Source organism: Harpegnathos saltator, unplaced genomic scaffold, assembly GCF_003227715.2.
Source record: "Harpegnathos saltator strain DR-91 unplaced genomic scaffold, Hsal_v8.6 scaffold16, whole genome shotgun sequence".
NCBI lineage: Eukaryota > Metazoa > Arthropoda > Insecta > Hymenoptera > Formicidae > Harpegnathos > Harpegnathos saltator.
Window position 1 is genome coordinate 1,442,934 of NW_020229939.1, and position 27,969 is coordinate 1,470,902.

The 27,969-nt window shown below is 35.1% G+C and overlaps 1 protein-coding gene and 1 pseudogene across 2 annotated transcripts; one reads left to right on the forward strand and one right to left on the reverse strand.

The window, feature by feature from the left end:
* Positions 1–825: 825 nt before the first annotated feature.
* Positions 826–27,912, reverse strand: LOC105183411 (probable cytochrome P450 6a13; annotated as a pseudogene).
* LOC105183155 (uncharacterized) lies at positions 11,095–13,186 on the forward strand. Of its 2 annotated transcripts, none has more exons than XM_011141086.1 (2): positions 11,095–12,014; positions 12,253–13,186. In XM_011141086.1, the coding sequence occupies exon 2, from the start codon at positions 12,281–12,283 to the stop codon at positions 13,085–13,087; it is 807 nt and encodes a 268-aa protein (XP_011139388.1). In that variant the 5' UTR covers positions 11,095–12,014; positions 12,253–12,280; the 3' UTR covers positions 13,088–13,186. Both variants share the same exon structure in this region, with proteins under 2 accessions (XP_011139388.1, XP_011139396.1).
* Positions 27,913–27,969: the final 57 nt, after the last annotated feature.

Here is a 27,969-nt window from a genome sequence, read left to right on the forward strand (position 1 = left end):
AAAGTAAACCTCGCGCGTTTCTCCCTCGCATTGCGATATCGCTTGAATCCCGGACAAAGTCGCCCGGACCAATTCTGCGCGAGATTAACGCGCGACTCATTGCTTGTGTGTGTTGAGGGGCATTTTTTTAATCTTCCGATCCTTCCTCCTCTCTCTCTCTCTCTCTCTCTCTCTCTCTCTCTTTCTGCCATTGCGATTCAAATCGCGTGTATTGTACAATTGGTTGCGGAGAGAGAAGAAATGTACGGTTTGCGAGATATTTAGATATCGCTTTTGAACCCTGATTCGACGCGTGTCCTTTGTAGATTTTTGTATAAAAAATAAAAGAAGACACACAGAGACGCTATTCTCTACGTTCGCGTTCGCGAACGTGTACGCGCGCAGAAGCATACTCCTGCGTGTTCACAATGAGTGGGTACATCCGTTCGTCTTCTATTCATACGTTCGCATGCTGGCAAACCACCTGCACCCGAAAAACCTGCCGAGGTTTGGGTTACTTGGATCCTGCAGGGGCCTTGCACTCGCGCGGTCTTATGGAGGAGGAGGAGGAGGAGGAGGAGGAGGAGGAGGAGAAGGAGGCCGGGGAGGATGTCTAATCCTTACCCACTCGCGTTCAAAGCCACCCGAGTCGAAATTTTGGCTCTACATTAATCCTGCAAATTCCGTCTAACTTCAAGTATCAATGAAGATTCTTGAGATATGATATTATATTGACAAGCTTCCATTATTACCTTCAACCAATGATAGTCCTTTTAGCGTGAGAGTTTAAAAATAGCGAATGTCGCTTTGTTTAAAAATACGTAGCGCATTCAAGATCCGAAGGAGCTACAACGATTCGACAATCAGGTGTACATCGCTCTTGGGAGTGAGTAGAATTGTTGATTCATGAAGAACGAGCGGTACCGAAGTCTGCGGGTGTAGTTTAAACTTGAACTTTGACACCACGCTTATAATCCCAACTTTCATTTGCATGTAAGCAAACCTTGAAGCTGCAAGTTAAAATAATATCAATAAGCTGACAGTGCCGAGAGCCAAAGAAATATTTACTGGCACAAAGCAGAAAAAGAGCAAGCTGTGTACAATGTACCAGTCATGACTTATTAATTAATCAAATATCCTTAAGCGTCTGCCCGCACACTTAAAGCCAACGTTACATTTAAATCGGATGTTACAAACTCAGAAATTTCAACAATCCTGAAGAGACTGACACGTCGATCTTCCTTTTACCACAAAAAAAAAAGAAATACAAAAATATAACACAAACAGATCGATTTGCTCTCAACGATGTAGGTCCTTCGCCAAACGGCAAGAAAGCGTAAGGATGCCTCGTCGCTACTTGATCCGCATCGAAACGTCCAGGATCAAATTTGTCCGGATCCGGATATATCGAAGGATCTCGCTGCACTCCGAACACTGGTACAGTGACGGAAGTTCCTTTCGGCACATGAAAATTGGATGTCGGGAGAATTATGTCCTTGGTGCAGGTGCGACTCAAGAAAGGTAGAGGTGGATATTTCCGCAAGGTCTCTATGCAAACGAAGAATCATGAGGATATACTTTAAAAAATATAATAATTGCTCATCATCACGGAAGGTTTTGCAGTTTTCTCGTGAAGGAACAATTCTTAGCGATATGCTAAGTGAATGTTGCACTTGCCTTGGACTACCTTGTGAAGATATGTCATTTCGTTAACAGCATCGTAAGTCAGTTCACCTCATGTTTTTCCAACGTCTCGTCGATCTCTTGGCGAACTTTATCCTGCACGTCCTGGTGTAGAGCTAACTCATACAGACAAAATGTCGCAGTTGTCGACGAGGACTCGAAGCCGGCTAAGAAGAAGACGAAGGCTTGTGCGGTCGCTTCCAGCATGGTGAGTTTATTCCTGTTAGCTGTGTTGAAATCAAATTTCAGGATTGTGTAAAACGATCTCACCATGTCGAAAATATTCTAGGAAATCGGAAGCACGTTCACTTGACTCGCGTGATTGCTACATAAGCAAGATACAGAGATGCGCACGAGATTTTCCACAATGTTGAAAGAAATGTATAATAGAAAATATATTTACCTGTTATATTTGTGATTTTTTTATCGTCGTCGGTTTCAACGTAGCCTTTCTCCATCAGTTATATGAGTAGATTCATAAAATCGTGCCTAATGACGTTGTTAGCTTTCCTGTACTCCACATTGTCTTTAAATAAATTTATGAAGAACTTACTGACATTGCGGTCTATAATACGAAAGGAAAAGAAATGCATAACTTGTGGTTTAAACGCCATTAAGATATTCCAAATCGCCTTCGTTTCGAAAATTTGCTTTCCCCAATAACGATATTCATTGTCCGGCTTCAATAGACAATTGGATTTGATGCCAAATGCCGTCGACATAATTATGTCCGTTGAATATCTATCGGTAAATTAATAAATTATTCAAATAAATTCAAATAAATTCACATGCCAATGAATATGTGAAGGCATAAACATATGTACATGTCAACACAGTTAAAAACATTCCATACTTTTGTTAAAATTATTTGTGCGTAGAAAGTTTTGTGTTAAATTTTTTACACAGTCGTGTGTTAATTTAACGTATCGTTGTTGTGACTAAACGTTGTTTATCTAGACCTTCTCATGTTAAATTAAGATTATCTATTTTCAAATGTTAAAATGACATTTCCAAGTTAAAATAATACAATTTATATGTAAATGCATGAATTCTTGCTATGACATATTTTATATGTTGAAGTCAACACCTAAAATGTGTTACTTTCCTCATTATAACAGTTATCTTGTGTTAAATATATATAATGTTAATATTTCTGGTATGTGAAGATTGAATTTTTAACACATAGATTATGTCAATCTAACATTTTCATTTCATTAAATCATAGATCATTACTTTTCCCAAATGTTGAAGTAACATTCATTGTATGTCAATTTAACACAAACTGTGATTCTTGATGGCATTCAAATGTTAAATTTTTACATATGTTAAGTTTTTACATATTATGTGTGTTATTTTTTAACATATTTGCTGTATAGTTAAATTAACACATAAATGAAAGTGGATGATTTGAGACACATAAAATATGTTAAATTTACACATCATTTCTTACAGTGTATGCTCGGTTGCAAAATGAGAGTAATGTACATAATATGAAGACTCCACTTGCTCTAATTTTTGGTTAACAATATTTGAAAAATGCACTCTAAATCAGAAAACATCTTGTAATCTTTTACGATTAATTTTTAAAACTTTTTATCGAATCAATTATTGATTATTGCATGTAATGCAAGTTGTTTATGTAATGCAATCTATTTCATACGCGCGATTCATATGAAATTATGAAAGTTATCTGCTATTTTTCTGTGGGTTTCAGAATATTTCCGTTTTTTGCAGAGATTGTTTTCCAGTGATAAAATTATCCAAATAGACAAGACGAGTGCATCTCGCAACTTATTTAAAAAACACTAATCACTTTTTTTTGGTCTACAACTGCACACAGAACTGTGCACTGTAACAATGTGCACTGTTTTAACAAGATCATTCCTTTTACTTTAAATAATGAATAAATAATAAATTATTATGTACGTCACAGTATTTACTGATGATTATAGCTAATGATACCAAAACAGAAATTCTGAAGTTTTAGTATATATTGATCTAAGATATAACTTCTGTGCACTTATCCTCAACATTATTGATATATATATATTAAGTATATGTTACTGGTTTGTATTAGTAGGTTGATATTTTAAGCATATGCTACTAGTTCGTAAGCAGTTAGTAGGCACTAATATTTTATACGCATATTACAGCAAATTTAAATCATAGCAATCGTTTTATTGACCCAGAGAGATGATTTCTTTCCGAAGAAAGTTCTTCTAACAGAAACTTACCTTGTGAATATATCTTTGATGTTGATAGCATCTCCTGTACGTGCTTCACTTTCTAAAGTCTCCGTGAACATTTTACCGCATTCCTTCAAGACTATGAACATTTGTTTTATCTTTCCCGAAGAGATAAGGATGAAAATGGCGGAAATTTATTTGTACTCCTAATATCAATATACCGTTATGCCGTTAATACACGCAACTTGATTAGTCATGTCGAACAATAAATCACGATGCAGAAAAAAAATTAGAAACGCATGTGTCATAAACTTTAATTAAACAGCTATTTCCTACATGTTTTAAAGACATCGTTAAATATGACGTTTAGAGGACGTACCTTTAATGGTCTTGATGTTGACATATATTATAGAACTCACGTTTCTGTGCAATATTTAAGAGATTTTAGCCGTCGCTGATTGTTTATTAAAAAGTTATTAACAAAAAAGTTCCACAAATAAAGCCTATTTTTCCTCGAGAAGAACTTAAGGGGACATTCTACTTTCTCGGCTGAAAATTTTGTTGATTTTGAGGGGTTTTTTTTATAATAAAATGAGGACATATTGAGTTGAAACCTTTTTTATTATATTTGCGAGTCTTAATTTATTATTATATATAAAAAATTTTTTTTTATTTTTTTGCTGGCGTTTTCATAAAAATATTTACAGTTTGCAATAGCGCCTCTAAAAACTGATGGCTCGCTGACGGACGCGATTGCAGTCGACTGGATTATTTAAAACAAAAAAAAATTAATATATTTTTAATTTTTATATGAAATTGTCTCGTATGACGCTTGGAAAAAAATACCGAGTAAAAGTTTTTTTAATTAAGGACTTTTAAAGTTAACGACCCGAAAAATAGCACTTTCTTAAAATGTAATTGTTGTAAAAAAATAGGAAAATATTAATTAATTAACAAGTCCGAGGTTCATACAATAGCCACTAATGTATAGAATAACATATTAAAAGTTTGGACCGATTGATCAAGTAGATTTTTTGTAATCGTGTCCGCCGCATAAAAAAAGTGGTTTTGAGAAAAACGCGTTTAAAGTTTTGCGTCATGAATTTTTATATGTAAAAGCTACTTACTTTCAATCAGCTATGCCTACAAAATGCTGCATACAAAATGCCTTCAGCTCGTAAGCTTGTTCTTCACATGCTCGTTGCTCTCTTCGAACAATTCTATTCTCTTTAGAGGCATCGGTGCTACGGCGATTGACTTGCGTTAGTCGTGCGCTATCTTGTTTGCGTGCAAGTTCAGTGGCTGCGATGGCCTGATTGTAACTCTCATAACTTCCATTATTTTTAAGAGAGTGTTGAAACCTTCATTAAAAACACATGCAGACATATATGCGGCAATCTCAATTATTTCTCGGCCAGCAGAAATTTTCAATTGAATCTGGGTGACGGCGTATTGCTAAACCATAATATAATGACAAATCCTGCATCAATTTGTTCGTCAACTGCGCTTTTTTAGGCTGTGAACTTTTTCTTGATGTTTTCTTTGTAGCTTTTGTTTCGTTTTTTATTCTTTGTTTTTTGCTTGAGTTAATCATTTTTTAGCTTCTTTCACTCTTCTGTACATTCTCTTTTTAACATGTAAAACACATTCTTTTTCTTAAACTGGAAACTCTTCTCCATAAGGCTGTGCATCTAATAGGGCTTTGAAGGTCTTCGTGTCACCATCTCCGAAGTAATATCGATATTTTGCATCATGCAAATCTTCCGAACGCTGAAACATCTCAAATACACCATCCATCTCCATTTTTCCAGCACTTCCCTGATGATTTATCGCACGTTGCTCCTCGTGCTCGTCGTAAAATGCTTCATATTCCACTGTATTTTCTTTGTTCTTCCACATTTGACAAGCCTTGCAGATGCTTGATTTTACAATGACATCTACAATTTTATTGCTGTATTTCCCAATGAGAGAGACGATACCCAAAAGAGAAGTAAAGCCACACTTTGACCAAAATCCATCACCTGATACTGAAAATTCATTTGCTACACTTCTTGCTTCTCTGTTTTTGTCTTTCTCTTCATCTGCAGCTTTATTGAGAACGATTTTGAGGACGGCGTCAACTGCTACTTTTATATTATCAACGCACTTATAATGTGTATTGCTGGTAAAACGTGCTCCAAAATCCACAAGCCCGCAAAAATTATTGATTCTACTGAGACCGACGCCGATTAATTTCATTGTGAAAATGAATCGTCTATTAATTTCATAAGCTTTGGCAATTTTTGGGCAAGAGTTAATAAAACTATCCTTACATGAGCATGAGACACAAATTTTGAAACCTAATCCTCGTTTGTCATATTTAAAAAATTTCACATCGTTATTACAATCTTTGCGCTTTAATAGTTGTTGCAATGCAGTAAAAACGAGAGTAAATTGCAGTACGCAATAGTTCATATTTGGATCATTTTTTATCAAATCAAATCGTTACTTCTCTTTAATTTTTCTGCCGATGTACTTGCAAATTCAGAACTAAGTTCACTTGTATCTATATTGATTTCCGGCAAACTTTCTCTTACGTAAATGAGATGGTCGGGAAGCATCGAATTTGCCGTGTTTTCGTTTCATTTTCAAACAATGTTGTCTTTTCGAGCAATATATTAGAACTCAATAGTCAACAAACGATATTTTGTATTGTATATAACAGATGATAGGAAGAACGACGAATATACGAAAACACCGAGAAGGGGAAACGTTTCGGCCGACTGAACGACGCGCCGGCGGCCGAAATAGCTAGATCAGCGTAGACGCCTATAATGTCCGAAATACTTCGAATTTTTTTCCTAAAAATTTAGGAGAACATTTTCGAAGGTGTATACTATCGATTAAAGCAAAAAAAAATCTATCTTTTGACCCCGAGAAAGTAGGATGTCCCCTTCATTTAATCCTAACCTGATCCAAATTATTACATCTTTGTATATCGTTGGGCGTTGTTGAAAAGGTCTCTTTAAAACGTACAACGCCTGACCGTATGTCTGATTACGAACGATGCGTGATTAGATTGAGTTAAGTTAGGATAAGTTTTTTTCGGGTGGGGATGCACAGGAGGAAGGGCTGGGTCGCTAAAGTTAAAGTTAAGCAAAGGATGGTCCCGTAAATTTATTTTAAAGTAAAACGTGTAACGTCTATTTCTGTACCGCATGTATACCAATTTTGCAAATATTTATTTAATAATATACACAATTATAAATATTAATAAATATATGATAATGCATATTCATTGTCGTATGTTTCAAATTTATTCGCGATATTGTACTTGGTAATGTTGGATATTAATACTTGGTATTGATTATATCGAATATTTGTAGCTCCTGAAACATTCAGAGAGACACATGCAAACGTTTTGTCAGTGTCCTTCAAGCAACCGTCGCGTGTACATCCGTACCGAATTTTCGAGTACGAAATTCTATTATTTCGGCTAAGACGACGTATGTTGCACGTTATTTCTAAAAAAAAATTAATATTACAAATAAAGTAATTTTTGTAATTTTAAGTAATTCGTAATTTTAATATGGACACAGAAGATATGACTGTATATGTAAAATTCGGGACACTCGAACCTAACGAGTATAATAGCTTTTTTCATCCGAATCTCTGCCATGTGTGTAAATTACGAAATAATGGCAACTTGATAGAATGTAATGAGTGCCACCTGATATCTTACTGTAGCGAGGAGCACAAAATGATGCACCGGCAGCAACATTCGGAAATATGCGAAGATGCATCGTTCTCAGTAAGCATTGCAGGTTGGTACACTGATACAATTACTTTACAACAGCAGTGGATTGTAGCAAAGAAAAAATGTGCGACATATATCCGCCTAGGATCTTCACGAACTCTGCAGCGATACGAATATCAAATGATTATGTATGCAAAATCGTGTCTTATTTGTCAACAACGCATTGCATTGTCGACTTGCGAAATCTGCTACTCCGAAAATTATTGCTTTTATCATAAGCAAAAGTTCCAAGCGGTACATCGCACCCGGTGCAAAAGTCTACTTTTATTGCTCAACATCAATCTTATAGAAATGAAACGCCTTACATTGCCATACAAGATGAAAGTCGTTGCGCTTGTTGATAGCAAGTTTATTTCTGACATGACCTCGTTTGTCGCGCACAATCTAACAATTGCACCAGATATTGATAAAATGATTCGGATTAGCACACAATGCGCCTATTCTGACTGTGTGTCAGGACTGTTGACGTTTCATAGTGGAATGCAAAAAGCAACGTTATCGGATCTTCTGCAAGGAGATGTTTGTATTCATGTTATGGCTGCAAATTCTGTAGATGTAGAGAACTTGTTAGCTTGGGAAATTTTGTTGCATTTTTATCCTGCTATAAAAAGACTAACCGTTATACTGATAGGGCCGGAGGTACAGCCCTTACGTCCCGACAAGGACGTTTGTTCCACCTGTGTATTTAATGAACAAATCTGTAATTATGAATTTTATCCGATGCAGTACCACACATATGTGAAAAGTTCGTCTTATGTACAACCAACGGCGATTATAGGGTTTCAAGTGGAATTTGGTGCATTTAGGGAAATATGGGCCGATTCTATAAAAGCACTTTCAAGGCAGAGCTGTCCGATACTTTTAACAGCTAAATCTAACGAAGAAGCGATGAAGAACATAATTCAAATGGAAAATGTTCTGGGAACTATTGTAAAACCTGATATTTATCTTGAAAATGACTTCAAAAGTTTTAAACCGTTCTTTGATATTAACGCCAATTTCGTGTGTTACCGCAATACAATATTAACAGTATTTAAAAATTCGTTAGCTCTTAACACAGGCGATGCGAGTTAATTGGTTACCAGTTGACGTATATAATTTCATCATGTCTTGAGTAGCATTAATATAAATAGAATGCAGGATAAGAAGTTAATACAAATAGATTAGGGATGATTTTAAGTGAAAAGTTTAACAATAATTTCAATGAGTAATAATTCTCATTGCAAAAGGCGACAGCCGATTGAATATTGTTTCCATAAATTATATATTTTATTTATTTTATTTAATAAGAGTTGTATCTTTTTCCGTTAAAAAAGCAATTACAGCTTGAACTTAATTGTTTTAACAGTTTATGTTTCTTATTTCAGCCACTTTTTGTGAAATAGATCATCAAGCTATGAATGTCATAATATTGATCGGTATTCACGATAATCATCGTGATAATCATCAACGATCATTTCACGATGCAAATTATTATTTATAAAATCATATAAATTACTTGGATGAAATGCAATCCAAGTAAAATATTCGGTAAAATATGGACAATTGTGTTTTTGTGCAATCTTATCAATCAAAAACATCATTAATTGTTATATATATATATATATTTCTTTTAACAACTTTTTATGACGATTAGGAGAGCAAGTTTAGATGACAATCAATACGACGGGTAATATCAAAAGTATTTCCACGAATAACGTATAACAAAAGATACATAAGAATTAGACCTTCTATACGAAAATTGCGCCTAACTTATCACATAATATATTTTTACAATAGCGGTTTTATATCCCAATTTTGTAATCACATGTTTGAGAATATATTATTATATGACTTTTATACAAAATACCTGTAAATCTTTTTAAACGAGCGCCAAGATTTTCCAGAATCCGATGTATCGTGATTCAATTGAGCGACAACATCAGAAGTACGCTGTTCATTATATTTCCGTTCTCTAAGTTACCTTAGTTACAGAAGAAAATAATGCTTTGAGCAATTTCCGTATTAGTTGCTGGATACAGATCCAATTGTATGTCGCAATTTTAAAATTGCATGAAATCACTGATTTGATTGACACACATTGATTGCGGGCACACGAGCAATCGTTTTGTAGTGCACTGTTTTGACAATAAAAAAGGTCGCTTATACTTCAATTCGATTCGTCTCTATCTTTATCACTTCAATCTTTTACAGAATATTCCAGGTATCTTGTTATTTATATTTTGTTTCTATTTGTATTGAAGAAGGTAACAAATGATAAACGAGTTCTCGTCTGACAAGAATCTTTTGAGGTAACGTAATAAAAAGCTTTATACTGACTAATCATTCTTGTTGGTACTGCTTATCTTCGTTAGGGATTGCAACAGAGACATTTGATAAATAAACAGAAATTGCTGCTAAACAATCTGTACCATATGTATTCATCCGCATATTATGTAAAACTTATATGCAATTGCATATAATTTGTTTGTGCTTGATGTCAAATTGAGATATTAATCACGATGTGGAAAGAAAAATCAGATACGCGTATAACGAAAGAATGTCTCGATCTCCTCTTTATGAAAGAAATCATACGCAAAATTAAAATCATGTGCAAACGACAATATTACTTTCCTTAATAAAATATAATGATGGTAAATCGAATCTCGTTACACTATTTCTCAGGAAAATTTGTATGTATTTGCTCTTGCAAGTATCCCAAGGATTAAAAACAGTAATAACAAATTATAATATTATATGATATATAATATTATATAATATATAATAATATATAATATTATATATTATATAATAATATATAATATTATATATTATATAATATAGTAATATTGATGTAAGCCTTCGCGAGTCCTATGAGAGTACGATTAAAATTGAATCCTGAATACCTCTAAATCTAAATCTTACTATCAAACGAATTATAAAATATCACATATACGCATAAATAGAAATATATAAGATATATAAAGTACAGTAGAAAAGTTTTCAATGAATGCTAAAATATCTACTCTGCTTTTATCGTACTGTAATTGTTAACAAGGAATTTTTAACAAAACTAAATGTGCAGCCAAGATTGTTTATTTTAATTGTTTGGATTGTTTATGAAGAACTCAATTGTTGATTGTTTTGTATTATTAGAAAAATGCAAACATAGAAATTTCTTTATTAACTGTGAACGTTAAAGTTTTATTTTATAACGAAACGTGGGAAATTCCTGTATATTCAGCCCTATGGGTACCTTACTGGATATAATTATTTTTATATAATTTCTTAACAAAGTTTGCGGCCAATTTCATCGTTTCTAGCTACTATGCGCTTCTCAAGCGACTGTCAATTGATCCAATGAGCAGAAACTGTTAAAAAAGTGATTTTGGTAATTTAATGTTTTATATGCGTTAGTAAAAAAAAGCTATTTATATAAGAAACACGCAACTAGGACATAGTCTCATATATATATATATATATACAGACGGCTGCAGTACGGTTTTTATGAGAAATTTGAAGACTAGACGAAGTATACGCACGCCACCTTCGCCACGCTAACTGCCTCCAATTGGATGGAGGCAAAAGAGGAGGACAAAGGAGACCTGTGGTACAGGTCAACTTCCAAATTCTTTCGAGAAAATTCTTTCTAGAAATGGTCAGTCCGTGTATACAAGTCCATGAGTTAGGAACCACGTAAAGCCACGCCGTCGAAAAATTTTAGTAATCGTTCTATTTCGATCCATCGACCTATCGACGGGAAAGATATTTTTAGAATAGAGTGTATCATAATAGATAAAGTACCGCAAAGTACTTTGTTTAATAACGCGCCACACGATCATTAATTCTCGAGAAAAACTGGATACGCGCCATAGAACGTTTCAAACCTATTCGCGATAATATATTCGGTAACGGACACTTGTAGCTCGCTGTATATTCAGTTACGCTTCACACCGTCAACAATTCCCAGGACACTTAGAGAGAGACACGTGTAACCTTTGTTAGTATTCTTCAAGCAATCGCCGAGTGCACATCCATACCGAAGTCACATGCACACGGAAGTTTATTACTTCGAATAAGGCATTTCGTTGCGTCATTTCTAAAATAATATTACAAATACAGTGCACGTAAAAGTCGACCAAACGGACATATCGATATGGACGTAGCAAATATGACTGTATATACGGATTTTGGGACACTCGAACCTTATCAGTATAATAGTTTCTTCCACCCGAACCTTTGCCACGTGTGCAAGTTGCGAAATAATGGCAATTTGATAGAATGTAATCAGTGTCGCTTGATATCCTACTGCAGCGAGGAGCATAGATTGTTGCACGAATCCGAACACTCAAGAATATGCGCTGACGCAACGTACGCAGTGGATATTGCAGGTTGGTACACTGACAAATTTACCTTACCGCAGTGGGTCATAACGAAGAAAAGGTGTGCGACATATATCAGTATGTCACTTTCACGAAATCTGAAGCCATACGAATTTCAAATGATTACGTACGCAAAATCGTGTTTCCTCTGTCAGAAATGTACTAATCTGTCGAGCTGCGAAATCTGTTATTCCGAACATTATTGCTCTAAACACATAGGAGAGTTTCAAAGGGAACATATTTTCAGATGCAAAGAACTACTTATAATACTCAACATGAATCTCTTACATATGAAACACCCTATATTGCCAGGTAGAATAGAATTCTCTACGTTTAAAGTTCATAATGGATTATTTAATATTTGCCACACGTCTTCATTTATCTTCGGGCAGCATTTGATAATTACATCAGATGATCCATTTATTCGGACTTGTACGCAATGCGTCTATTCCGAATATGTGTCAGGACCGTTGACATTTCATGATGGATTGCAACTAGTGCATTTATCAAATCTTCTACAAGGAGACATCTGCATTCATGTCATAGCCGCAGAGACCATAGATGTAGAGAGTTTGTTAGCTTGGGAACTTTTGTTGCATCTTTACCCTGCTATAGGAAAACTAACCATTATACTGATCGGGCCGGAAATAAAGCACTTATGTTCTGACCACAACGTTTGTTCCACCTGTGTACTTAATGAACGATGTTATAATTATAAATGTTATTCGATGTTGTATGATAAATATGTGAGAAGTCCGTATTACATAGAACCAACTGCGATTGTAGGATTTCAAGTAGAGTTCTGTAATTTTAGAAAAACATGGTACAAAACTATAAAAGTACTTTCACGTCAGATTTGTCCGATACTTTTAACAGCTAAATCTCAATATGAAGCGAGAAGGGACATACGTGAGATTGAAGATGTTTTAGAAACTTCGGTACCACCTGATTATTATTGTACAAATGATTTCAAATCTTTTAAACCATACTGGGACGTTAAGACTGATACTGTGTGTTACCGCAATACAGTATTATATATCTATAAGACCTTGTTACCTTATAGTGCAAATAATTCGGATTAATTAATAATTAATTAATAATCCGTTGATATATGTAGTTTTATCATCCATTTAGTAATATGGAAGTAAATAAAACTACACAAAATAGGAAACTTGTATAAATGGGTCAAGAGTTTCTTTATGAAGAAATTTAATAATAGTTTCAATTAATGACAGCTTTCACCGCAAAGATCGACAGTCAATAGATGAACGTTATATTTTAATTCAACAATTACATGTTTAAGAACAGTTTTATACTTTTTTTTTACTGAAAAGAGCATTTGTAGTTTGAAAATTCTTATAGCAGTTTACATATCTCACTTTTGTAATTGTTTGTAGGTATAACATCAAGCGACGAGTGTTCTAAATATTAATCGGCATTAAATCGTTTCATACAAATTATTGTTTAATCTTATATTAGTGACCGATAAGATACAACCCAAGTAAAATATTCGCTATAATATACAGACAATTGTTTATCTCATGCCGTCTGGTAAATATTAATAATTATTTTGCATTATTATTTTAACGAATTGTACTTGAGGATGCGAAGATCCAAGCGTAAGTAGCAATATCGCGATTAATGTCGAAAATATTTCCACGAATAATGTTTGACAAGTACACATGAACCACACATTTTGTATGCGGAAATTGCGCCTAAATAGTACGTAACCTGGCTTTGTAACAGCACTCTTATACCGATTTGTAGTACACATGCCCAAAAATACATTATTATACAAGTTTCATACATATAATATCTGATGAAAAAGGAGTAATTTATTTGTGTAACAAAATTCGAGCAATCCTAAGTTTCCTACTTTTTTTTTTCCTTTTTTTTCCTAGTTTATATTGATACGAGCAGTGTAGCCGTCCCCTGAGACAATCTGAACATCCGCAGGTGAAGGAAGTGCAAATCTCGAATACAAAGTGACCGCAGTAGCGACAAATCAATTTCTACTAAAGCCGGCACTTCGTACATAACGAAACGGGAATTCATTCAGTGTGTTTCGTTAGCGTGTAAGACGGAAACCAGTTGCTCTGGTTCACCTCACGCATGTGCAGATGGAGAACGCACCTGCGCAAGTAAGATAGGTAGGTCTATATGACGCCCAGTCCTGTTCCAAGGGATTTTACCTTTCCTTAAGTGCCTAATAATATGAGGATTCCAGAATTATGATATTTTTTTACGCGAAGTATATGATATATGTACGAGCTATTGTATTGTGTTTATTTAAATAAGACACATGATTCGCGTGCATTCTACTGTGATATAACTAGGCCCGTCACGTATCTGTCGTTAATCGATATAGTATTCCCGTAAATGCAAATTAATTTTTACAGAAAAGATTAATTGAAATAGTTACGGCTGTATTAATTAATTAATAAGGTGTCACTGGCAGTGCGTTGGTAAAGGTGGTAAAGGTACCAATTCACGTTGTGTCATAGATAGTAATTACAGTCTGTAAAGTAAAAGCGTGTACGGCATAAATGGCATTGGCTTCAAATATCGTCCTAGTTTTTTTGTGAGCCGTATTGCGAGTGAGGCATATCTCAAGCACAAGCTTCGAGGAAAAAAGAGTGTGCACTTTGAAGCAGCTGACACGACATGAAATTCGTCTCATTTGGAGATCTTTACCGAACGAATACGCAGTCAACTTAGTGGAAAGTATGCCTCGGCAGATGCCAGGCAATTATCAATGCCGGTGGTGACTGGACTCATTATTAATGGTATAGCATTTTTCTTCTCATGGAGTACAACAAATTCATGTACTTAAAAATCATTAAAAATAATTTTTTCTACACATTATCCCGTACACGCACTTACTTTACAGACTGTAGTGGAAAGTAGCCTCGGAGATGCCAGGCAATTATCAATGCCGGTGGTGACTGGACTCATTATTAATGATATAGCGTTTTTCTTCTCATGGAGTACAACAAATTCATGTACTTAAAAATCATTAAAAATAAATTTTTCTACACATTAACCCGTACACGCACTTATTTTGCAGACTGTAGTGGAAAGTAGCCTCGGAGATGCCAGGCAATTATCAATGCCGGTGGTGACTGGACTCATTATTAATGGTATAGCATTTTTCTCCTCATGGAGTACAACAAATCCATGTACTTAAAAATAAATTTTTCTACACATTAACCCGTACACGCTCTTACTTTACAGCCTGTAAATATACCTGAATAGGCTCGATTAGGCATTTAAAGCTCGAATGATCATTTCGAGTGATAATAAAGCTACGCGATAATTCTGTATGTGTCTTACAAGTTTGTTAATTGATTTCGTCTTAACAGTGCACACCAAACAGCGAGTGTTGCGCTCCTTTTGTTTGCAATCCATGGGCCAGCCACATTGCACAGGAGGACAGGAATCATGGAACGGGGCCTATGGCAATGACAACGGCAACGGCAAATGGAAAACCATGATAACGACAATGGCGGAGAGCCGATGACAACAACAACGACAATACCCAATGAAATTGGTTCGTCTTCGAGGATTTGGAATTTTCTTGCATAAACCTGCAACGATTTAGGCTCACATTTCGTCGTAAAACAAAGATTTATTCCATGTAACTAATTGATGTGAATAATTGCCGATATATACTTATAAAATTACGAATTGTAACATCAAATTTTTCTTTCGTGCATTTTCTCATAAAACCTTCTCCATATTAACAGCCACGTTGTTACAACGATCAGGTTGCTGATAGCTACAAGGATGATAGCTACAAGAGTACATATATCGTACATGTAATTTAGGTTGCATGCGAATTTAAAATATTATATTGTTAATATAGACCGCAGCAAGCTGATCGATATAACTGACGAATTCTCAAATGCTTGAATCTCTCACTCAAGAAATTCTCAATGCTTGAATCTATCACACAACACGGCTACTACGTATAATTTGTTTCGATAAAATATCTCTGTATTTTACGTTTTGATGTGATTGACTTGCAACTGAATACAAACCACGTATTTGCTCGAAACTTTCGGTGACGAATGTTCTTATCTTATATAACCACCAATAATGACGTCTTGTTGCTGACGGAGGTGTTAAGGAAAGGGATGTGGAAAAAGAGTATTACTGAGAAATTGTACGGATGAGGATTGGTAGTGTACTCAAGGTGGTGTATGCGAGGTATAACAAATCCACGAAGATCATGATATCGACCATTTGGGGACAAACACGACTCGTAGGTCGATATCGAAAGGCACGGTAAGTTATCATTTGTATTCATTTGAGTGATAGTGGTAAGTATTCATTTGAGTTGCTTTGAACAAACGTTAAATATATAAAAAACATACTGACATATTGTTACATATTGTCAAGAGAAAACACTCGGGATACCGACATCGGAAGGATTGGAGGTCGCAGTTTACACTCTTCCTCCTAGGCGTCGCATATGAAAAACTATGCGCGCGCAAGTCAGAAGGAGAAGGAACTGTCCCACCACCAGCGGCGCAATTCTTATCAACTCGTTATTGGAGTTAACGACACTTTCGTTATCGTTGCGCAGCTTTTGTATACCGTAGAAAAGCTGCGCAACGATGACGAAACTGTCGTTAACTCCAATAACGAGTTACAGACTCGCACCACAGACGTTTTTGAACGCTGCTTATTATTACACGTCCGTTCTCGTGCCTTCTTTTGTTAACTTCGCATTAGCCTTGTCACGAGAGATTGCTTCAAGTGGATTGTGCGTCAAAGCTTACTCGTTTCTGTAAAGTGATACGATTCCTGATCAGGGGGTGTTCTTTGATATCCCGTTTGCAAAAGGGACATTATACTAATCAAAATTCACGGCCATATAGAATTTTTCTCACGCAACAAGAAAGAGGTGGTGAGTCTCTCTTTTCTTCTTTCTCTCTCTCTCTCTTTCTCTCTAGCCTGAGGCTCACCTGTGATCCCCTGCGGGGTGAGGTGGCGAGGACGACGATAAACGTCTCTCTTTCTCTTTCTCAAGCCTCAGGTTCGCCTGTGAATCCCTGCGGGTTGGGTGCCATGTGTACTCTTTTAAGAGTATATGTACTCTCTTTAAGGTGGTAAAAAGAGTACTCTCTACTTTTTACGTATCGTACTCTTGTATGTACTCTTTTTTCGTAATATTAATTATACTTTGTCGATAATGACCAAAGAGCAGACTTCGGTGACGTTTTCATCACTCACAGCATTTGTGCGCCGCGAGCGCCAATACCGATTATGCGTAGAGGTTCTGCGCAACGATGCACCGCTAGTTACTACGTAGGCAGTCTGAAAAGTTCTCCACCTGATACATACATAGCATTACAAAACTGTCAAACTATAATTGTATTGGAAAGTGGCATCTCTGATATAAACTGATATAAACCCATGTAAAAGGAGAAGGGTCAATAAGGCCGGTTTTTGGGCCCACCTCCGATTAGTCTCAAAGTACGTCATTTTACCCATCTAAGTGGGCCACATTACATACTGTAAGGATTTTTCCTAATAATGATTTAATTCAGAGAAATAGGCATTTTTATATTCCCACTTTACATGGGCTTTCGTACCTTCGATCAAATGATGCTGGGTTTCATATTGTTAACATTGCTCACGCAAGATCATACTTTCCTAAAAATTGCGTATATACATGCACTACAACATATGTCAGAGCCATCATTTTTCTCGAGGTACTTCGCCTTTAAAATACAATTTTTTGCACACTTTATTACGCTTGCGTCCGCAAAAGAAGAACAAATCCTTTATCTCAAAGAGAATTGCTTCAAAAAAACACCAAAACAGATGAAGATCGACCAAAATTGTCCGGCGACGTACGGAGTGCAAAATATAATTATAAAATATCTTAATAATATAATAAAATATATGTGTTCGACTAATATTTCTCGATTTATTTAGTACACGCTATGTTTTATTTAAATATTTAAATATTATTATATTATATTATATTTAAATATTATATTATATTTAAATATTATATTATATTTAAATATTTAAATATTTAAATATTATACCTAGTAATCCATTAATCACTGTCCCAGATAAAACATAAAATCATTTTGACGTCAAAATGATATAATTTTTATATTATTTGACGTCACCTTGACTTTTATATGATTTTGTGTTCTACTTACTGTATTCTTTTGGGACCGTAATTAGTACTCTTTTATCATCTTTTTTTACCCGTCTTTTACTCTTTTTTTATGACTGGAATATGGTCACCCTACCTGCGGGACGAGGTGGTGAGGACGCTTCATGACGTTCCTCTTTATCTCCCTTTCTTTCTCTAACCTGAGACTCGCCTGTGATCCCCTGCGGGGTGAGGTGGCGAGGACGACAATAAACGTCTCTTTTTCTCCCTCTCATGCCTCAGGTTCACCTGTGAACCCCTGCGGGGCGAGGTGGTGAGAACGCTTCACGACGTTCCTCTTTATCTCTCTTTCTCTCTGTAAGCCTGAAGTTCGCCTGTGATCCCCTGTGGGGTGAGGTGGCGAGGACGACGATAAACGTTCCTCTTTCTCTCTCTCAAACTTCAGATTCGCCTGTGAACCCCTGCAGGACGAGGTGGTGAGGACGCTTCATCGCGTTCCTCTTTATCCCGTTTTCTCTCTATAAGTGAGAAGGCTTTACTGTGTCTTTCTCCCTCTTTTACTTTTTATATCTCACAGTGTGAATAATATCGTTACATCGGTTGATTGTATTATAACCTACGATAGACCACCCATTTCTTTTCACGCTTCTGATAAATATTAAAAAATCGTCTTATAATAACAACGAAGTTTATACTTCATTTACCCTGGCACGTTCAACCAGATATCGAAAGTCTTTCATTGCAAGACAGTAACAGATATATAGGGTGATCCTATATATCCGGGACAACTTACTGTTCTTGAAATGACATGTTCTCGAACGAATTCTAAGACGATCTTTCCGTTTGCAAAACATAGTCCAAAGTTTAGTTTTTGAGTTATAAAGATAAGTAATTCGCCTATTATGAGTTGGATATAGGAAGTAGGTAGCACATTTCACTGTGACATATTTTCTTGCAGTTTAAATACGTTTTAAATAATAAATCTAACTTCGAAGTAGCTTATTATTAAGCTTTTATTAGGCTTATAATTTACTGTCTTTGTCTCCGTCTCATCTTATCTTCATTCTGTTTATTATTGGTTTATCGTTATCGCGTTAGGTAAGTTTAGTTTTAGGCCTAATAAAAGCTTAATAACAAGCTACGTCTAGGTTATTAGATTTATTAATTAGATTAATAGATTTATTATTTGAAGTGTATTTAAAGTGCAGGAAAATATGTCGTCAACCACAGTGAGTTGTACCGTCTTTGCCTACTTTCTATACCCAATCCGTATAATAGGCAAACTACTTATCTTTACAACTCAAAAACTAAGTTTCGGATGAATCGTCTTAGATTTTATTCAAGAACATGTCATTTCAAGGACAATAAGTTGTTTCATGTCACCGTGTATAAATTATACACTCGTAATATCACAGTAATGAATTATATATTAGTATCTATATTACTGATGTATATAAGAATATTTATATATAACAATACATATTTATCTTTGATACTTGAGGGACGTATGCTCAAAAAGTTTCACGAGTTTCAGAGAGCAAAAAAGAGATATACTCGCGCACACACGAGTTGTCACTGAGATTTCCGTCGAAATAATATAATTATTAAATTATCTTTGTATCGGACCGTATGAAACACCGCTTACACAGAAATCTGACAATTCCAGCAGAGATAAATATCCTCGGCAAAATGAAGTTCGTTATTTTCACCGTTCTTATCGCCATTGTTATCGCCGCAATGGTCATCGCTGCACCTCAGGGAAAGAAGGAAACAACGTGCTCTCCTATGGAATGGTAAGTGTTTCAATTGTTATTACGTTTTTAAATAGTTGTAAATTTACGTTTAACATTTTACATTTATTGTAATTCATGACAAATCATGAAATAAGTCGAAACAATATTAAAGATCTTAGCGCTGCGCGTTAACGTCCGCACTGTTATTTAATATTATTTAATAGAAGTATTGTACACAAGTCACTCAGTCGCGCTACTGACTGCTGATACCATGTGAAACATATTATTGTGACTATTACGGTTCGCGTATCAAATTTCCGTTGAAATATATATTGGAGTACGAAACATGCTTTGATCGTGGTGACAATTGACTCACGATACCGTGACTCGTACCAAGCATCAAATAATAATTGTAAATATCTATAAAATTTTAAATATTTTATATATTTCAGTGCAATACGAATAATGACTGCTGTCATAATCTAGTATGTATATCCTCTAAAGCCAAGTGCGAGCCAAAATAAGGTTGGTCGTTCCAGGAGAAGATAAAAGACCTCTCTCACCTGACCGCTCATAGTCACCAAACGTATGAGTCAAATGATCTATTAATACAACGACCCATTATTCTACGACGATGTTTTCTTGTATCTCGATCACAACTGTGTGATCACGATTGTGTTTCTCTCTCTTTCTCTTCCTTTCTGTTCTTAATAACGGATAAATTTTCACGTTATGTTCAGCATTTTAAATAAAGAACATTAAAAAACACCGACGCTGTTTATTTTATTTATTAGTAATTAGTTATTGTAATTGTGAATTTATAAAAAAGCGGGAACACGATAGGAGGGAATGCGTTCGTGTAATTACTTTACACGCACACTAAGGCAATACTTACATATAATCATTAATTCTTCGATAATAGTCAAAACGAATTAGACGACCGCGCGCATTATTATTTAGAGGGATTATCGTAAATATATCTGCGGGAACAATCGGATGTGCTTGAAATTTGATATCTATTATTACATGCTGCATGTACATATATACGCATATGTAGCCCCCGCTATGAACGCTATGTTTAGTTGTTAGATGAATAATTAAATATACTTCAATTAATCGACATAATAATACGCATGTAAAAAGATCGGCATGTCGTTATGAGCGCTTTATGAATTTGCGATTAAAGTCGAATAAGTTGAGCGACAAATCGGAAGTCTATTTCGTCTTTTCGCAGAAAAGTTTTTAAGGGAACACGTTACTCGGATCGTTGAGCCATCCGAGCGAAAGAAAAAATGGGAAACGAAATATTTCTGCGTGTACTAAAACCGTTCGCTCTCTCTTTGGAATGAAAAATTCGAATATCAAAAGTGCGCGCAAAGATGTTAAGGATCTAGAGAGCAGATAAGTAATTCATTATGATGCAAAAGCACCGCCACTGACGTGACGGTGCTTCGAGTTGACAATCGCGGCGCGATTTTAACACAGTTTTCTTCTTATTATTAATCGAACAGATATTATAACACGATGAGGCCTAGAGTAGATCGCAAACGTCACTTAATTACGGAGAGCAAACTATCATATTCCGCCGACAAAGGTAAAATAGCCGCGTAAAATTCTGTAAATGTTGCGTGCAAAACATGCATTTGTGAACAATATAAATATAATGCTGCGTTATGAGCATGATATTTAATAATATAGGAATAATTGGTATTGTGTTGCACTTTGTTAAACTGAATCTGACATACGCACGCACTCTTTATACATTTATATTTTCGCTAATTAAATGCAAATTTCCGGATATTTATATTGTTTCGTATTAATTTGTAACTATAATATATATATATATATATATATATGTATGTATGTATTAAATATATACGTAATGTATATACTTAAAATGGATAAAGCGTACTTTGTGCCGCTGGTAAAACACAAGTTACTTAATTATTTCCTCGTATATCATTATTGCACCATGATCGGCGATTATCGGCATTCGAACATTATTGACATTCGAAATTGCGCGAGTAATTTCCAAATTACGTGTTCTAACCGACGAAAGTTGCATCTTCACGAGTTTAAACGACGGCCACGCGATTCTTCCTCTTTTTGCTCAACATCTCGTACGTAGACTGACACTGATAAGCTCCAAACGGCGATAGCACTTGAGTCGAACGGACGGCGATAAATCCGCGGAACGCGCATGTCGCTTAAAAGCGTCAAATGTGTCTGCCACCGCTCTGCGGATATACTAAAAATTAATTCGGCTCTTGATATGTCGAAGCTTGCCCGATGACAGGAAAAGAATCCCGACTATTCCTATTCAGCCACTATGGGCGAACAAAAGGGACAATGCTACCGGATGATTCAGTTTTCTTTCCTGTTATTTCTTGTCAACCGAATTAAAGAACAAGAGCGCTTTGTCGGAGAATCAATGGAATGCACAAGGCGCGTAATATCCACGCGATAGATTGCCGGTGCAAAGGGCAAAAAGCACTTGTGCATTCGATACTGATGAAATGGAAAGAGGATATCAGCGGAAGGCGTCTTTTTGCAATTCCCTGTATTTCTGTATGGGGGTAATATTTAATAAAAAGATGAAAATACTGGTGGTATGCGTCACGGTATGTTATGACGCACGTCATTTGATTGAGCACTTGAGAGGTCAGCTGATGCTGAGCAGACGATGTGATGAGCTGTGCCATCGATAAATCAATACCGGTGCTTATTGATTCGTCGTCCAGGGAGATCGCTCTTCAATTTTAAGGACTGCTTGATACAATAGCATTTATAACGCAACTGGTGCAGGTAATAGGCGAATTAGGTGAAGATAATTTACAAGTAAATATTTCGACAAAAAATGTACGTAACATAAATTTTTACATGTAAAATTTATAAAACTTACCTTTTTAAACAAAAAGATACAAAAAGGCGCCAAGTACAAGCGCAATACGTATTGTGTTATTTTTAGAAATTTCAAAATCAAATTATTTTTTTCAAGGTATATATGTATACATAACATAAGTTTTTACAAGTGAAACTTATAACTATAATAAAACTTTACAACATTATTCTACTGTACAAAAAAAGTAATATATTAAAACAGTAGCGCCAACTGAGAAACCTAACATATACATATGATTATTGTATACTTAATATTTTTAGAAATTTGAAATTCAAATTATTTCCTTTTTTTTAAGATATTAATATATTATGTACATAACATAATTTTTTACAAGTAAAAATTATATCGTGTTATAAAAATTTAACACGTTTATTAATAGTGCCCAATATTTAAAAAAATATCTTTTTAAAGGTTATTATTATTCAAGAAAAACCTAACTGCAAAAGATGTCCATAACATAAATTTTTACAAGTAAAATTTATCATTATTTATTAAAACCCTGAGTTATATGGTTATTTTACTTGTTATTATAACAAATTAATTATTATAACAATGCAATAAAAAATATTTAATACAAAAAATCTTGGCGCGGCTCCGTCAAAACTATCAGGAGTACAAATAAGTTTCCGCTGTTTGACAAAAGATGGCCCCACCAGAAGGTTATGTTGAAATTGTCAGATGTAAAACGTAATATCGTAAGTTTGGATATCTGGTAACAACATAACCTTGAAGTATTAGTGACTCCGTATCAGCATCACATAATTTTTTTCGTGCGAAAATGTCAAGTTTTGTGCCGAATAAGCGTCATTTGCGGGAACTTTTGATTTACTTCTTTAATTTGAAGAAATCTGCAGCTGAGGCACATCGATTGCTTGTAGAAGCATATGGTGAGACTGTTTTAAGTGAGAGAAGTTGTGAGTGGTTTCAAAAGTTTAAAAACGGTGAGTTTTACGTGGAAGACAAAGAACGTAGTGGAAGGCCGAAAGTGTACGAAGACACGGAATTGGAAGCATTATTGGAGGAAGATTCGTGCCAAACGCAAGAAGAACTTGCACTTACATTAGAAGTGACTCAACAAGCAATTTCACATCGTTTAAAATCGTTGGGAATGATTCAAAAACAAGGAAATTGGGTTCTATATGAACTGAAGCCGAGAGACGTTGAACGCCGATTTTGCACGTGTGAAGTGCTGCTTGCCAGGCATAAAAGAAAGGGTTTTTTGCATCGTATAGTCACTGGTGATGAAAAATGGATCCACGATAACCCAAAGAAGAGAAAATCATGGGGACCACCTGGCCATGCTTCAACATCGACAGCCAAACCGAATATTCATGGAAAAAAACTCATGCTGTGTATTTAGTGGGATCAGCTTGGTGTCGTGTATTATGAGTTGCTCAAACCGAGCGAAACCATTACTGGAGCTCTCTACCGAACACAATTAATGAGATTGAGCCGAGTACTCAAGGAAAAACGCGCCCATTACTACTCCAGACACGACAAAATTATTCTCCTACATGACAACGCTCGGCGACATGTTGCAAAACCGGTCAAAACCTATTTGGAAACACTTAATTGGGAAGTCCTACCCCACCCGCCGTATTCACCAAACATTGCCCCTTCCGATTATCACTTGTTCCGATCGATGGCACATGGCCTGTCTAAGCAGCGCTTTACATCATATGAAGATACTAAAAATTGGGTCGATTCGTGGATAGCCTCAAAAGATGAAGAGTTCTTCCGACGTGGTATCGGAATGCTGCCAAAAAGGTGGGAAAAAGTAATGGCTAGTGATGGACAGTACTTTGAATAAAACGTAATGTACCGTTCTTTCACAATAAATTCCTAATTTTTGATAGAAAACGGCGGAAACTTATTTGTACTCCTAATAATACCAAGATCAATATTTTTATTGGCCGCTTCACATGCTTTTATATCGAATTGTGTACGTCACAACCGTAAAACTTCACGAACTCACCAACCAACTGACGTTTGTCGTACATATGCGTAGGGCTTTTATAGTTTTGCTTTGATGATGATCAATAAGGTCCGATCGTTCCAGTCAGAGGTTCCGATCGAGAAATGATCTTCCTTACTCCAAGCGCGCTCTAAATACCAAACGCCATCAGAGGTAACTGCATATCTACGCAGGTCCAACTTTCTAAAACATCAATTGCTGGACTTTAACAATTAAACGCATTCATATATTAAGTCAATCCAATATTCGTCATTTCAATTACTTGCCTGATATTTTACACAATTCACAACAATGCACAATATTACTCATGTTTCGCTATCATTTAGCGCACATCAACATTCGAAAATATTGGAAAGTGATAAAATATTCGTTCGATAATCCCATGACGTCTTGTATTTAACGACTTTACGCTAACTGAGCAAGTAGTGGTAAGTCCCTTTAATTACTGCCATTGCTGATATTTATCGGAGACTGACAAAAACATTTGACAAATTAACAGTGATTTTCCTGTTATAATCTGCGCTATATATAATTATTTACTACATTATTTTACCGCGAAACGTAATTTAAACATAATCTATTTGGCCATATCAATTAAAAATTTAATTACAATGTGCGAAGACAAATTAGATACGCGTGCATAAGGAAAGAAATGAGAAATACGAAAAACTTAAAGAAATCAATATGTCAAATCTTCTTCCTTCAAAAAGCACGAAAACATCATGCAAATGATCGATTTGCTCTCACCCCAGATTATTTTGTGAAAATGTCGTTTTGTTCACAGCGTTGTAAGTCAATCCACCATGTTTTCTCAACATCTCGTCGATCTCCTGGTGAACTTTACATCCTGTATATCCTATATATAGAGCTAGTTCATATAGACAATACGTCGCAGGACGTATTGTCTATATGAACTAGCTCTATATATAGGACGAGGTTTCGAAGTCGGCTAAGAAGAAGACGAAAGTTTGTGCAATCGCTTCTAGCATGGTGAGTTTTTTTATGTTAGCTGTGTTGAAATCAAATTTCAGGATTATAAAACAATCTCATCATGTCGAAAATATTCTAGGAAATCGGAAGCATGTTCACTCGACTCACGTGATTGCTTACATAAACAAGATACAGTGCGCACGAGATTTTCCACAATGTTGAAAGAAATGTATAATAGAAAATATATTTACTGATTATATCTGCGGTTTTTTATCGTTGGCTTCAACGTAGTCTTTCTCCATAAATTGTATGAGTAGATTCATGAAATCTTATTATAATTAATTCTCAGTCCTCTCTTTAAATCATTGCTTAAATCATTGCGTCCCCAACTGCATCAAGCAACAAATGGCCAAATCCTATTCAAACCAAAATGTAGGTATTAATGATTCTAAAGCTTCAGAACATGTTAATATATTAAAATGAGCCTTCTGCATTTTCATTCTCAATGTTGTATTAATGCGAGTATTTTAGTAGTGCTATTTAGTATACTAGTAGCCACTTATACAGGGTGATCTGAAATTCTCGCATTCGGAGTACAGGACGTGGATATTTTATGTTAAAACAAACAACTTTTTCCTTCAGCAAAATTGTGTCCGACCAGTAATTTTTGCAGAAGAACATGTTAAAGTTAATGAATAAACGCTCTTATCTATGTAGCGCTCAGGACCGGCGCGCGCGTCTCACTCGCGTGTACCTAGTCAGTGTATTCATCAACTATGAACAATACCGGGATTTGGCCTTCTTCCGTATTGTATTGCTTAAATAATGAAAAGTTAATCAAATAAATACTCCCTTTATTTCTTACATAATAAATGAATAAAAAATTGTCTGATTGCACAATATCATCTGAAAATAAAAACAAATGTAATATGCAAATAATAATATGCTTTGTATGCGAGTTGTAAAATCCCGGTATTGTTCATAGTTGATTCTTACTATTTAAAATTGTCTTAAGCAGAGTTTTAAGATGTCGTAAAATAATCACAACAGAGCCGTATGAGCGTCTTAAAAGATATTATTTATGAATACCAGTCACTGACTAGGTACACGCGAGTGAGGCGCGCGCCGGCCTTGAGCGCTATATAAACAAGAGCGCTTATTCATTAACTTTAACACGTTCTCCTGCAAAAATTACTTGTCGAACGCAATTTTGCTAAAGGAAAAAGCTGTTTGTTTTAGCATAAAATATACACGTCCTGTACTCCGAATGCGAGAATTTCAGATCATCCTGTATACATCATATAAATGTCATATGTAAAAAAGAATGTTTTAAGTAAAACGTAATTGAGCTATAAATTATGTATACATGCTAAGAATTGTTTATATATAGTGCATGTCTCTCATGAATCCTATGATAATCTTGTCGCCGAATAAAGATGTAAATTTGACATTAACATGATGTGTACAGAGTGATCTGAAATTCCCGCATTCGCAGTACAAGACATATTTTATAAAGATATTTTATAAAGCAAACTTGATCTCGCGAATAAATCTTCCTCGATAGTTTTTCTTACGAGCCGTTATCTCTAAACTTCTCAATAGATAAATCTTCGTCATACTTTCTCACTGCCATAAACATTTATCTTATCTTCTCCAAACTTGAAGTTGGTATTAATTTGATAGTATAGATCTCTTCACTATTTTCCCGGACAAAAAATATAACATGCCTGACCATAAATCTATCTTTTCGTTACGAAATATTCCACGATCGTAGAAACTGTTGGATTCTCTTGTCAATGCCGTTTTAATGAAGTCGACAATGGCAATTATCAGATTAAAAACATATATATTCTAAACACACAATGATCTTTATACTTCATATAAGCTTTCTGATAAAATTCGCCTGTTCATAAAATTCCTTTTAAATTCTAATCGATATTTTATCTATAATATAATCCAATTTCAAAATAAAAATTTAGTAAATATTTTCAAAAATCAATATAAATTTATTTGATAGACTGAATCGATTATCAATCATAAAAAAATATTTATAAATGGCAAAAAAATGTTATGCCTTCAGCTGTGAAGTTTGCTTCATTTCAGCAGATCAATCTTGACAGTTAATTTGATATTCGTAATATCATAACGTATTTATGATCACGATTTATATAAGATACTCCGATATCATAAATATAGTGTTCATTGTATTTTTCCATTTTCGATCTCATGTTAACTTGGTTAGAAAAGAAATTAATGCTGAGATTACAATATTTTTATTGGCCTCT